Source organism: Vigna angularis, chromosome 11 (genome assembly GCF_016808095.1).
Source record: "Vigna angularis cultivar LongXiaoDou No.4 chromosome 11, ASM1680809v1, whole genome shotgun sequence".
Taxonomy (NCBI): Eukaryota; Viridiplantae; Streptophyta; class Magnoliopsida; order Fabales; family Fabaceae; genus Vigna; species Vigna angularis.
Genome location: NC_068980.1, coordinates 9,195,953 through 9,210,985, shown reverse-complemented (window position 1 = coordinate 9,210,985; position 15,033 = coordinate 9,195,953). Strand labels below are relative to the sequence as shown.

The following is a 15,033-nucleotide window of genomic DNA, read 5'->3' as shown; positions in this document are numbered from 1 at the left end:
TGGTTCCCTTTGAACCGAGGCGTATAAGTTCGACTAAACTACAAAAATGTCACCGTGTTTTGATAGGCTTCGGTTTCGCCTAAACCGAAGCCTATTGTGCGAGTTTAAATAGCGTTTTTTTACTAGTGAAATTTAAAATAACAAATTTCTTATGTTAAGTTGGTAACCGCGAATGCATATGGATACATAACTTATAATTATGTATTTCATGTAATACATTTTCTTTATATAATACTGCAAAATTAACAAAAATGTAAACTTAAATTTAACATTTTGATGGTTGGTTTAATACCTATTTTGGTCATCTAGTTTTTTAAGTTTTGTTCAAAGTGGTACTCATGTTTTTGAGTTGTTCAAAGGGTCTTGTTTTTTGTAAAAAATGGTTCAATTTGGTCATTTTTACTAACAGAGTTTAAAACCATAACGTTGTAATGTCCACCTTAACCAAATTTGAATGATTTGTCCAGTTTTCTTAATAAATTATCATCTTATTGTTAAACACATTGTCATCCATCACTGCTCGCACCCAAACCACCACCAGAAACCTCAAACTAAACCAGCACCAGATAACCATAAATCGCAATCATCATCCTCCAAACAAAAAAAATTCCAAAATCTCAAATCAAAACCCTATTCCCAAATTGCCAAATCAAAATCTACAGAGAAGAATCAAGAACATAAACCCCAAATAACATAACCCAAATCAAGACCTTAACCTCAAATTACGATATCAAAACATGCAGAGAAGAACCAAGAACAAAAACCTCAAATAACAAAACCCAAATGAAAACCCTAGCCCCAAATCACGAGATCAAAACCTGTAGAGAAGAATCAAGAACAGAAATCCCAAACAACAGAACTCAAATCAAAACTCTAACCCCAAATCGCAAGATCAAAACTTGTAGAGAAGAATCAAGAACAAAAATCCCAAATAACAAAACCTAAATCAAAACCCTAATCCCAAATCGCGAGATCCAAACCTATAGAGAGGAAATCCCGAATAACAGAACCTAAATTCAACCTAGTCAATCATAACCCTAACCAGAAAAGAAGAAGATGATCCCTAACCAAGACAAAGAAGAAGAAGAAAACCCTACGAAACCCACATGAACATCTCAAGACTGGATTTATCCGAAAACCGAAAAACAGAAAGAAGAAAAAGTTTCTAATTATATATATATATATATATATATAATAACATGAATGAATAAGAATATTACCATTTCATTATGCATCAAATAAATTCTTAGTGCAAAAATTAAAATGAAAAAACTGAATAATCAAGATAAAAGAAAAAATAAAATATCAACATTTCTTTTTTGCACAAAAATTACTTCTAAGCAGGATGGTCATGTATAAAGAGTTAAACAATGAAAAATAAGAAGAAAAATGTGAACAATGTTGTATATATTTGAATATTTGAATATAGTTCTATTTTCAAATTCTTATTTTGATTTGTAGCTGAAGTGCGCCTATTCGAAGGAATTTGAGGTAAATTCTTATTTTGCCCTCACCTCATTTCATAATGACCAAATTATGAAGGTAATATTACGTGGAGTAATTGATTTCTAAATCTCTTTAATTGATTCCAATGGGAAGCGTATTCGATTCCAACAAAGTGTATTCGATTCCAAGTGAAGCTTATCCGATTATAACATATAGCGTATCTGGTTCCAATAATTAGCATATCTGGTTTCAGCTTCATGCATAACTCATTCCATGTGAGTGTATCCAGTTACGGAATATAGTTTCATAACAAATGCACTACACTTACATGTATCCGGAACATCTTTCATGATACATTTCTTTGTCTTTTGTTGTTACTTTAGGTTAATGCCATCAAACAAAATATATCTTCAGCAATTGCTCACGTAAATGTTTTCTATGCAGATGCCACGCCCATAAAGTATATTCTTAAAAAATTAAATTTTAAATATTATTATTTGACTTTACTTAAATACAAATTTATTTTATTTTCAAAATTAATTTTTTCTTTATAATATTTTTACCAATAAATATGTTATTAATAAATATCAATTTATATTATTTTATTATTAAAAATATTTTAATAATCTTCATTTTTATTAGTTAAAATATTCTTTTTTATATGTCACATCAGTTAAATTCTATTCAAACTTTCACAAATTTTATTTTTAAATTAATTTTTAATCATTTCTAAATTCTTTCAAAAAAATAATATTTAATTTATTCTCCAATTCTCTCGAGTCTATTTACTTTTTCTCTCTCAAATTCAACCCTCCAAGTGAACACACATAAATTTGTATCTTGTAGCTCTTAAGTAAGATTTCATCTCAATTGATCACATCAAAACGTTCACAGTGCAATGAGAAATTGGATATGATAGAACAACCGTTCGGTTTCTACTCAATGTCCATAAGGTTAATAACTTTAGATAAATTGAGGAAAATGAAATAATTTGAAGAAAATGAAATATTAATATTAACATTAATAAAGTCAAAATAACACTTAAAAGTCACATAGTATTTAAACACATAAAACTTCAATGTTTTCATTATTTGTGTACCGTATGACTGTTCAGTCAACACTATCAAAGTTGACCGCTTGGTCAACATTTCTACAAGAATGTTGAAATTGTTTCTTCAAAGACGTTGAGATCCCCTCCCAAATTTCGTTAAACTAAATGACTTCTCTGTGAGTCGATCGACAACTCAACTTTAGTGTTAAGACTCATGAATCCAACATACAAGTAAAGATAGGTAAAACATGCTTATTAGCGTTTGGGCCGTGATTAGACAAATCCTAATTAAAAGTCCATTTCGAAACCTATAAATAAATAGGTAAGGTAAGAAAGTAGATGATTGCATTAATTGTGAATTTAAGATTTTACTGTGATAACCGATCATACATAATTAACTAATGTGAACATCAGAGCTTTTGACAGATATCTACCTGCACAGTTCAAAGACCGAAGAAAAAAAGCTAAAAATATCGTAATGGAGACTCATGTTAATGTTGAAAAAACTAACAGAAAAGTGTAAAGGAATAGTTCTTAATCTCACATCCGAAACAATTTCTAATATCCTCACACTCAAACAACATTTGACAACCTTCTTCCAAGTGATTAGAAGTAGACAACCTCTCCCACCCACTTTCAATCTTGGGGTTTTTGTTTGGAATATTTTGATGAACAGATTACATATATACTGTGAAGAAAAGTATATTTAAATCTCTTTAAACAAACATATTTTTCAAAATTTGATAGTGAACCCTGTATAAAAATTAGTCTTTATTCAATGAGTCATTTGACATATAAACAAAGAAATAAAAATGTAAATACAAAAATGAAATATTGCAGAGAAAATAATAAAAAATAACATAAAATAAATAAAAAAATTTAAATATGTTAAATAATTATTATTCAAACAAAAAGTGAACCCCCGAAAAGAAAAGACTAAAGTATACAAAATATCTCACAGTCCTAATGAATAACAATAAATCGAGTCTTAGGCCTTCTAGACCATAAGGCTATTAGGGCCTCCATTTTTTCTAAAAAACAAACAGATTAAAAATACATGAGGCTCGACATAAAGATAAAGGAAATGAGTTTATATATACTGAACACCCCTAAGTTTCTGAATAATTCCACAAGACTCCATGGAAAGGTGCAACTAATTCATTTAATAAATATGTGTGCTTCATTTATAACATTTCAATTATCTTAATTTTTTCTATGTGATTGAATAATAAACTGACTAATTCACTGATTCACTAATTCTATAATTCTATAATTCTATAATTCTATAATTCTATAATCCTATAATTCTACAATCCTATAATTTTACCATTTTTTTAATTTTGTAACTTTGTATTTTTATAATTTAAATTTGTTGTAATTATATAAATTTATAATTTTAAAATTTTATAAATATATAAATTTATAATTTTAAAATGTTATAATTATATACATTTATAATTTTATAATTTGATATATTTTAAAATTTTATAATTTTTTTAATTTTAGTAAATTTGGAGAGTTCTCCATGATGATGGTCTTCAAAAAAAAAATGTTTTGATGATATATAAAGAGTGGAATACAACAATATAACTATCACCTGATATAGTTAATGAAAGAAAAATTTAATAAAAAAAGCTTAATTACAGAAATTTACAATTTTTAAAATTAATAATAAAAAGAATTAATAAAGATTCAATTGAAATTTCACAAAGGTACAATTTAACCATGTCTTTTTCATATTGGTGTCAATTTGATTTTTTTCATGAACATAGAATTATTGTGTTATATATATATATATATATATATATATATATATATATATATATATATATATATATATATATATATATATATATATTGGAATAAATTTTAATAAGTTTGTGTTATCAAAACAACCATTAATAAAAGAATATTAATAAGAAACCAATCAATATAACAATATAAGTTTAAAAATAAAACCTAAGACACAACTCAGGAGACCAAAGCTCTAAACTTATTTGGGCCTACAAAATCTAAGTCCACAGCAAACCAATTCATTTTTGGGTGTTTCACTCTGCACCTCCAAGCATTTAATCATGTACCTCTAATTTCCTAAAATCCCCTTATTAATTAGATGATGATTTATTAATTTTTTGTTTCTATGCTCATTCACTGCACCTTCCTTTTCCTCCTATAAGGAAACATGTACCTCTATACCCCTACATCCTTATCCCATTTCATATTTATTAATAAACCATACACCCTTATCCCATTTCATATTTAAATTATTTTTTTAGTTGTTATATTAGTTTATAATTTCTTTTAATTTTATGTATGAATTTATAATGTATTATATAATTTTTAGCTAATATAAATTAATTTATATAAATTTATTAAAATTAATAAAATTAATTTTTAACAAAAATAAGACTATCGGATATGAAAATCCGAATCTTATTTTTAACAAAAATAAGATTTACGTATAATATCAACGTTCCACATCTACACACCACTCACAATGCTCTTCTTCCTCATTTCTATTACCACGTTATCTCTTCTTCTCTTTTCCTTCACTCCCTTGCATCTCATAGCTCACAGACCATACTCTTCTACTATTCTTTCCTCCATACTTCTCTTATTTCCTTATTCTTTTCCCAACTTAACACCCCAAGCAAGTAACAACCAGGCCGTGGTAGACAACCATGCAACCAACACTATCTTTTCTTCTCTCATTTAACTTTTATAACTCTCGCTTTTCTTCCTTTCATCTTTATATCTCACCCCTTCCTCTCTCAATTATATTCTCACTTAAATTTCTTACTCTTAACCTACCAAGAGCATCCTCTCAATTTCCCTAGCAACTACCACCACAACCATTTCTACTAACTCTCTTCTCATCACACACCATCCACACCAGAGAGAGGGAAAAACGCGCCTATGTGCCTGCTGGATAGAGGAAGAGGAAAGGCACGAGTGGGGTGGTCTGTGTGTGTAAAAATTGAGAGACGAAAGAAAGTAAAAAAAAAAAATGAGATGTAATGTAGGCATTTTATAAAACTTTGGAAGTGCAGGATGAAGTACTTGGGGAGGTGTAGGGTGAAACAACCCTTCATCTTTTAAGCAAAAACATTTTCCAAACCTGAAATCTCTCTCACTTCTTCATCAGTCTGAGAAAGAGATTGAGCTTCACAGCAACGGTGCGATTCGGGTCCCTCTTCTTTCATCTACATACCGTGTGTTGTTATCTTGGTAGCAGTTTTATTTATTATTATTATTTTTAATATTGCTGAATCTGATAATCCATGAATAAAGTTTATGCATATTAGTTTGTGGTAGTTAGGGTTTTGGATCACCATAGTTGAAGGCCAAGTTTTCACTAATGGTGTGCTTTTGCTTCTTGTTATCTATTGTATTTTTTTATTTTGAAATTATATTAGTCTCTCGGCTTGTACTTACATTTTTTTTATATTTTTTTTGAATAATAATAAATTTAAAACATAGTATATTTGTGTAAATAAGGTTAATATTTGTAAGCCTGTCCAGTCTGTCATCGTGGTCATTCTATTGGTCCGGTGAGCTCGGCTATTCTTTTCATTATCCGTCAACCCGGCCATTCCATTAGTTTGGTAATCCTGTCAGTTAGTATATCTTGTTAGTATGTTCATTCCAACCATCCCCGGCAAGTTTGGCAAGTTTGGCAAGTTTGGCCATTCTGTCCTTTCCGCCCAGCCCGTCTAACCTGTCCATCCCCGTCACAACCTCTTCAGCACGGTCATCCTGTCAGCCCGTCTATCACGGTCATACGGTCTATCTCGGCCATCCCGATCATACTGTAAGCCTGGTCTATCCCGGTCATACTGTCAATCTGGTCCATCTCGGTCATCACGGTCCGGAAAAAAAAACAATGGCCTCAGTAGAGATTTAATTGAAGAATAAATTTGAAAATAGCCTTGTACATAAATGGCACCAAAACCTAACAATATATTTTGATGATGATATTTATATTTTGTTGTAACATTTATCAAAAGCCCCGAGACATTTTACTGTGTGAAACAGTAAGAATTTGTACTTGTTGATGTAGGCTGCAGTCATGGTGCTAGAAAATGGTAAGAGGAAGAATCCAAACATTTTGGTGACTGGAACACCGGGGACTGGAAAGACAACCTTGTGCACTACTCTAGCAGAAGCCACCCAACTCTGCCACACAAATATTGGAGAATTAGTCAAAGAAAAGAACTTGCATGATGGCTGGGATGATGAGCTTGAATGTTACATTCTTAATGAAGACTTGGTAAGATGCCAATTTATCTTTTTACAACCATTTCTGTAGGCTTTTGTTTACTATCTAGCTCCTTTAAAGAAAGGAAACTTGGAAAGTGCAGAGCTAGAAAATAATTTACTCGACATTGATTTAAGTTGGCAAATACATTCTTATTTTACTCATCTTAATTTTGAATAGCCTAAAAGATTTTGAAATGTTCATTTTGTTTGAAGGAGGTGTTGTTGTTAGTAGGTCATTCGATTCTAAATTATAATTAAACGATGATCCTTGTAAAAACCTATGGTGGCTGATATATTGAACATTGAATTGGAAACTATCTCTCTGTACGTCATGATTCCATTGTAGCAATTAGTAAAGGTTCATGCTACTCAATGGTACAATATTCCTGAATCAGTTTTTAATATCTCTTTGAGATCACTAATAACGAGATTAAGGTCCAAGGTACTGAGAAAAGTTGAGACTTTTATGCTCAACTCTTTGGTCAAAGTAACATCCTGAAGTGGGAGTGTTCCATATTCTACACTTTGTAGACGGTATCTGTGGAGCAACATATCCTTGCCATTTATTTTAACTCCCCTAATGTCTAATCCCTTTAGGTGTTCTTGTACCTTTCTCTCCTTGATAACGAATCTTGAAATTATTACGACAATGCATAAGTGCCGAAATTCCAGTGGTACAAACTGAAACTATTTTTTTTTTTCTGAATTTTCTGAGTTTGGTTGTTTATTTATTAATTTCTCGGGGCTTTTTAATGCCAAAAGAAAATGGAGGCTTTTTTGTTTTCTATTATTAAGAACAATTGTGTGGAGATACTTTAGTTTGACGAAGCCTGTATTTGGTTTATGTTACGTTAGATCAGATGAAACAATTTTAATAGTATCTTCATCATTTACACGTTTCTTGACATCATGTGTATGTTGTTTGATTCATAGATTTTATAATTTTACATGGTTTCTGTAGGTCTGTGATGAAATTGAGGATGTTTTGGAAGAGGGCGGAAACATTGTGGATTACCATAGCTGTGATTTCTTTCCTGAGAGATGGTTTGATTGTGTAGTTGTACTTCAAACCGATAACACCATTTTGTATGACCGTTTGAGTAGGAGGTATGAAAGCACTTGTTTTTATTATTGAACGTTGATTTTGCTACACTATTATTGGTTTTATTATAAACTTTTCCCGTATATGTAACAGGGGGTACAAAGATTCAAAGATTTCAAACAACATTGAATGTGAAATCTTTCAAGTTTTGCTTGAGGAGGCTAAAAAAAGTTACTCGGAGGAAAAAGTGATTGCATTTAAGAGTGATAATATCGATGACATTAGTAGAAATGTTGCAACACTTATAGATTGGGTCAGAAATTGGTCTTTACCTTCAGAATCTTAACAAAATTATAGGAGTAGTTTGTATATACCTTTTTGCATTAGTGTGGTGAAATGTCATGGTGAACTGCTACCTGTAGCAGATATGCAGTGTGGCTGAATTCTCCTACAAATTTTGGTGTGTATCCAAGGCATTTAAGTTTATGCGTTTTAAATTTTACAAAGGATAATTTTGCCTAGTTTCGTGATCCTGGTTTCATCGATGTTTGATTAAATTCGATGCAATAGCCGGCCAGCCCAGCCAAACCGGCCTGTCCATTCTGTTAGTTTTTGTTATTTTTTTCTTGTCATTCAAAATGTCATATTTCATTTTTTTTTTCTGGTCGAACTGCCATCTGATGTTTGAGACAAGTAAAATATGTATTTTTGATATTTTCTTAAGATATTGTTTTCTATGCGTTTTGTTGCTTGAAACGGGTCTGTTTTAAATTAATTTGTTACTATTTATGACTTTTCTTTGACATAATATGTTCCAACACCGGGTCATATTAAAGGCGTTTGTCAAGCTCATAACTGTATGTATTTTATTTTAATATAGTTGACCAATACATAAACTTTTTATCAATATGATATTTTAATTAAGGTTTAACTATGTTTTGGAATTAGTTCTTCTTTAATCTAATTTAGTTTTAATTTTTAAAATATGTAGATTTAATTTTTTAGTCAAATTGTATTAGGTTTATTTCATATTTTAAACGTGTTTCATAATTTGAGTTTTTATTTGAAATATGACACATAATTTTTTACCAATACATAAACTTTTATCGATTACTTTGAATAGAACTATTTTTCATAAAGTGCATTTCAAATAATTTCACAGTAAAAATAATTTTAATATGATGACTTTTAAACACAGATATTGACAAAAGTAATAGTCTGTCTATAGAAAAGGATGATTGGTTTATATTTTAAAATAGGTTTAATAATTTAGAACATTCCTACTATTTCTGTACGGTGTTCTCAATTAGGTCCTTATATTATAAAATCTCTCGATTAGGTCCCTTAATGTGAAAAATTGGATCAATTTAAGGCTTGCCGTTAATTTGGATGGACGGTGTTAAAAAATGTTGTGTGTGGCAGGGTGATATTACACATTGGTCAATGAGTTGGCTTTCTTTTATTTATATATTTAAAAAACTTGAATGAAATCAAAACGCAACGTTGCAAAAAAACGCAACACCCGTGGCATGGCCGCACCCATCACCCGTGGCATGGCCGCACCCATCAACGCCACTCGCACAACCATTATCAACCACCGCGAGAACCCAGAACAGCCATCCTCAACCACCACGGGAACCCAGAACAGCGAGAAAGGACCCTCAACCACCACGGGAACCCAGAACAGCGAGAAAGGACCCTCAACGCAAAAAAAAAACAATGCAGAAAGGAAGAACCCAAAACGAAACATCAAGAACACAAGAAATTCTCATAACTCAAACTCAGATTCCAATTTGAAACCCCCAAAATCATAGAACAAACAAAACCCTAAATCGCAGGATCCAAAACCCCAAATTCACAATTTCAGAAACCTTAACCCCAATGTTGCAAAAGAAGAACTCCAATTCGCATTCCAATCTACAAAAAAGAAAGCAAAAGCAACCCCCAGATCGCGAGCCCAAACATGTTCTCCCTTCGCCGCGAAGACGCTGGAGGGCGAGATCCTCGCGTCGCGAAACGTCGTGCTTGAGCCCCTTGAAACTCGTCTCTCCTTCCATGTGAGAAAACCCCAAACAGAACCCAGGACGGGGAGAGGAGAAAGACAGGAATGAACAACGCGCCATCACGATCTACCCGGAGAATATGAAGATGCTGTCGGGTCGCGCTCTCTCTATGCTGTCATCGTCACCGCCATTTGTCCCAACACGAAACGCAAAAGCCCTCTTCTCCTTGCAGGACGAACTAGAGTAGAGGAGAGAAAAGAAAACATTGCCTCCCTCTGTAAGACGAACAACACACAATGAAATAAAAACGTTGCGTTTTGATTTTCATTGAAGTTTTTTAAATATGTAAATAAAAGAAAGCCAGCTCAGCCACGTCAATAAGATTTGGTAATGTCACTCTGCCACGCATAACATTTTTTAACGCCGTCCACTCAAATTAACAGCAAGCCCTAAATTGATCCAATTTTTCACATTAAGGGACCTAATTGAGAGATTTTACAATACGAGGACCTAATTGAGAAAACCCTACAAAAATAGGGATGTTCTAAATGATTAAACCTTTAAAATAAAATAAAACAACAAGGTTTGTATATTGTTAATTCTAAATTTAATTTTAATAATTAAGTGACATCAATTAAAAATTCAACGCAATAATAGATTAAAAATATATTTTATTCCCAATCAATGTCGAAATTTTGATCAGCAATGTTAAGAAGGCTTTTACTTCATGCAAGCCCACAATTTCTTTGTGAACCTTCTCCAATTTTGGCCATTTTATCATCACTAAAATAATTTTGGATAATATGTTCTAGAATATTTTTGGAATTTCAAGAACAATATTTTCAAAACAAGAATTTTGGGAAGTATAAATTTAAAATAAGTTTTTTTGCCGAATGTAATTTAAAAAATAAACTTTTTGAAAGGCTTAGAACACAATGCTTTCTACATGATTTATTTGAAATATTCTTATATAAAATGTGTTTGAAAAGGAGTTTTTCAGAATATATAAAATATGTTGTAGAATTTTTTTTTGCTGTATTTTCTTTTTTCTTCGAATTTGCTCTGTTGTGTTTTCAAAACACACTTATAGTTACTGATTTTGATGTTTTAAAATTAAGATAATTTTTTTTATATATTAACATTTATACATTTTTAATGTTCAACATTGGGACAGTACAAAATAAGTCAGTAAAAGATCTGAACTCCTTTTCTTCTTCCTTTATGACAGTAATGATAATAAAAGCGATAATAACAGTGGTAATGCTGATGTGATGTAGTATTGAAGGATATTTAAGTCTTTTCTTATAGTGAGAGCTGCATATAACAATTCTGAGAATGCAGATACTAAAGCAATAACCCCAAAAACAAATTTTTTTCACTAATTTGAAGCGAGCTAACTTCACAACCAATTTTTAACTAATTTTAATAAAATACCAGGTTTAAATTTTTAACTAATTTTACTTAGTCAAAGCTACAATAAACACGTAATCGAATTAATTCTATTATAAGTTTAATTAATTAGTTCATCTTCATGATGATAATATTAAATAAATTAAAATATTCAAATGGTGTGAATTAAAAGTCTCTAGTAAATATTATTTATTAGTTTCAGTAACAAATAACATGTACTAATACCCTTCAGGGGTTGAGATAGTAATTTTAGGAGTGGATGAAACAATAGATAGTTAAAAATACCTAAAAGCTAAGAAAAAAAATCAACAGCCCAAAACAAAAAACAATTGGGCCAATAAAGCCCTAAACCCATGAGGACAAGACCCCTTATATAAGCAAACCCTTATTCTACTGATCCGGCGGCTTCCGTCAATTTCATCCCCTACTTTGGTAGCCACTTTCGTTTGAAGGGAGCTTGCCTCACAGCAATGGTGAGTATCGTGCTTCATTATTTTACAAACTCTGATTTTCGATTATACTTGTTTCGTTTCTGGTATGTTCTCATGTTATGCATCTATAGTTTGAGTTTCGCGGCAAGGCGAAGTTTTGATCTTCGTTACCGACTATGGTTTTTGTGTTGAGATTTTACGTTTGGTAGCTTAGCTTAAAATGGGTCAGTTTTCATGCTCTTATGTTTTTTTATTACATAATCTGTATCAACATTTTTGGGTGCATGTTAAAGGCCTTTGTTAAGGCTCAGAAATCAAGGGCTTACTTCAAGAGATATCAAGTGAAGTTCAAGAGAAGAAGAGGTATTTTATTTGGTTGTTTAGCTTCATTGTATTCAATGTACGTCTTGTTCGTTGCAAATTTCGTTTGTAATTGTGATTTTCTTTACTGCAGAGGGAAAAACTGATTACCGTGCCAGGATTCGGTTGATTAACCAGGACAAGAACAAGTATAACACACCAAAATATCGCTTTGTGGTTCGATTTGTATCCTAGTGTTATGTTATCAAGAATTCGTTATATATGCTTGAATTGGTGTGTTTTATCATGTGAATAAATGAATTTCTTCTGAGTTGAGGATTTTTGTCGGCATAAACCTTAACCTTTTATTAGACTAACAAGGACATCATTGCCCAAATAACATCTGCTACAATTGCTGGTGATAATGTTCTTGCTGCAGCATATTCACATGAGCTGCCACGCTACGGTCTCGAAGTAGGCCTTACAAACTATGCCGCAGGTACTTTTCTGAGCAAATCTAACTCCCAACCATTATGTCACCCACGGTTTGTTCTATCTTTTCACTCTTTTTTTCTGTCATCAGCTTATTGTACTGGACTCTTGTTGGCCCGTCGAGTTCTTAAGAAGCTTGAAATGGATGAAGAGTATGAAGGAAATGTTGAGGTATCTTCGAGTTTGCTATGCTCTGTTTTTTTTTTGTCACATGTTTTTATGTTATTTGGCTGTTCCCTTTTCAGGCCACCGGAGAGGATTATTCAGTGGAACCAGCTGACACTAGGAGACCATTCCGTGCTCTACTTGATGTTGGTCTTATTAAGACCACAACAGGCAATCGTGTCTTTGGTGCCCTTAAGGTAATCTATTTCCATACAGTGCTATATTTAGTGTGATTTTTGTTTATTAATATACAATTGAATAATTGTGTTTACAGGGAGCTCTCGATGGGGGTTTGGATATCCCTCATAGTGATAAAAGGTTTGCTGGCTTTGATAAGGATAAGAAGGAGCTTGATGCTGAGGTTCATCGCAAATATGTCTTTGGTGGACATATTGCTGCTTATATAAAGGTACGGACATAGATTTATTTTTAGTACCAGTTTGTTGAAATGTTTAGTACAATATTAATACTATTTAAGAAATGAGTTCTGACAAACTATTTTATCTGTTATGCAGACATTGATTGAAGATGAGCCAGAGAAATACCAGTCACACTTTAGTGCCTATATCAAGCAGGGAATAGAGCCTGATGGTCTGGAAGATCTGTATAAGAAGGTTCATGCTGCCATCCGAGCTGACCCTACTTTCAAGAAATCCGAGAAACAGGCACCAAAGGAGCACAAGAGGTAAGTGGCTGATATTTTTTGAATGCAAATAGATTCTAGAATTAGGGAAATGCATATATCTATTGTCATTTGAATTCCGGCAATTTGAATTGGAGCTATTGTTGGATTGGCTGTATATTTAACTAATCCTGTGCTATTTATCTAGTTTCTGTTATTTATCTAGATTTTGGTCATATTATTTTTGCTACTAGTTATGTATGACTTTTAATAATTGATTTGGAAGTTTGCAATTTCATGGTATATAGTTGTCATTTAATAATTGATTTTGGAAGTATGCAGTTTCATGGATATATAGTATGCATTTTATGGTTTAGTTTATTTTATGAGGCACGTGTTCTCTTTATGTTAAAAAATGTGTACAAAAACATATATATATATATATATATATATATATATATATATATATATATATATATATATATATATATATATATAGTAAGATGACTTTTTATGTTAAAAATATGAATAAGTATGTCTGTTATGAAAGTTTGGGATTGTGAAATAAGAATCTCATCAGTCCCCTGTAATTATTTATTGTTGTATGAAGTAGATTTAAGTTAATTGACTTGGTTTTGTATAAAAATGGTCATACCCAAGTATAACACTCATGAATGTGATTAATTTATATCAGGTTGGACTTACCATTTTATAGTATTCAATAACTTCATTAAAAAAAGGCTTCCATTGTACTACTTATTAAATTATGATTAGCTGTGTATTGTTATTGTCAAAACTTCATAAAAATTACACAATAATAATAGTTTGTTTGTATTTCACCTATGTACTCTGGCATGGTTGACATTTTGAACATTCATAAAAATTTAAGTTTTAGTATGGAAGAGGTTTCTGAGTATATTTGCATATTTGTGCAGGTACAATCTGAAGAAACTCACTTATGAGGAGAGAAAGGCTAAATTGGTTGCACGCTTGCAGGCTCTCAACTCTGCTGCTGGTGATGATGAAGATGATGATGAGTGAAAAGTTCATGATTGATGCTGTAATAGGAGTTGTCTTAACTTAGTTGAGTTAGCCTTTCCTTTTTGTATCGGGATTGATTGATGTGTTATACTTGTATTCATGGTTTATTTTCATTGTTTACAGATATGTTGGTAAAATCACACTTTGTGGTTTCAGAAAATGACAACCTATTTAAGATTTTAAATTTAAATTTAATATCTTGGAAATCAAATTTTGTGATCCAAGCTTATCTGATTAGATTTGTTTTTGTTAATCCAAACTGATCATTGGAAAGGTTGGTATGAACTCACTAATAACTTTTAGGTGGTTATTTAGTTAATGTTAATTAAAATAAAACAATTCAAAATAAAAGGATTAAAATCATATAAAGCAGTAATATTTACTACAAAGATAACCGATTTCAAAAAGGAAAGAAAAGGGACTCGAGGAATGCATCACAGTGACATCTATTTTCCTAGAGAAATGAACTTCAACTATGAAGAATCAAAGAGAAAAATGAGAAGCTTGTAAGATCAATGATTTTGAAGCCAGTCCTGGATTACATGGTGAAGAGAGTGGTTGGGATGTGCTAGCTTCGAGAGTTTGTCCTTGGTGAAGTGTGACGCCACTTTTCAGCCATTCACGTATAGCATCAGCTTCATAAGTAAAACCATCTGCAGCCACTTGTGGATCTTGCATCATTCCTGCAAAATATCCAAGGATTTGGAAAAACCTTTTAATGTGTCTCATGGATAGTCTAAGATAATATTCAAATGTTTAAGTTAGTCCTT

The 15,033-nt window shown here is 31.6% G+C and overlaps 2 protein-coding genes across 2 annotated transcripts; both read left to right on the top strand.

The window, feature by feature from the left end:
* The first annotated feature begins 5,016 nt into the window (after positions 1-5,016).
* On the top strand, positions 5,017-8,487 carry LOC108333583 (adenylate kinase isoenzyme 6 homolog). The gene is made up of 4 exons (XM_017569051.2): positions 5,017-5,673; positions 6,558-6,767; positions 7,719-7,864; positions 7,953-8,487. The coding sequence occupies exons 2-4, from the start codon at positions 6,567-6,569 to the stop codon at positions 8,143-8,145; spliced, it is 540 nt and encodes a 179-aa protein (XP_017424540.1). The 5' UTR covers positions 5,017-5,673; positions 6,558-6,566; the 3' UTR covers positions 8,146-8,487.
* A 3,116-nt stretch (positions 8,488-11,603) lies between these two features.
* On the top strand, positions 11,604-14,478 carry LOC108332462 (60S ribosomal protein L5). Its single transcript, XM_017567733.2, has 9 exons — positions 11,604-11,685; positions 11,937-12,006; positions 12,098-12,189; positions 12,316-12,442; positions 12,527-12,606; positions 12,681-12,797; positions 12,875-13,009; positions 13,116-13,285; positions 14,158-14,478. Exons 1-9 carry the CDS (start codon positions 11,683-11,685, stop codon positions 14,261-14,263), a joined length of 900 nt encoding a protein of 299 aa, XP_017423222.1. The 5' UTR covers positions 11,604-11,682; the 3' UTR covers positions 14,264-14,478.
* Positions 14,479-15,033: the final 555 nt, after the last annotated feature.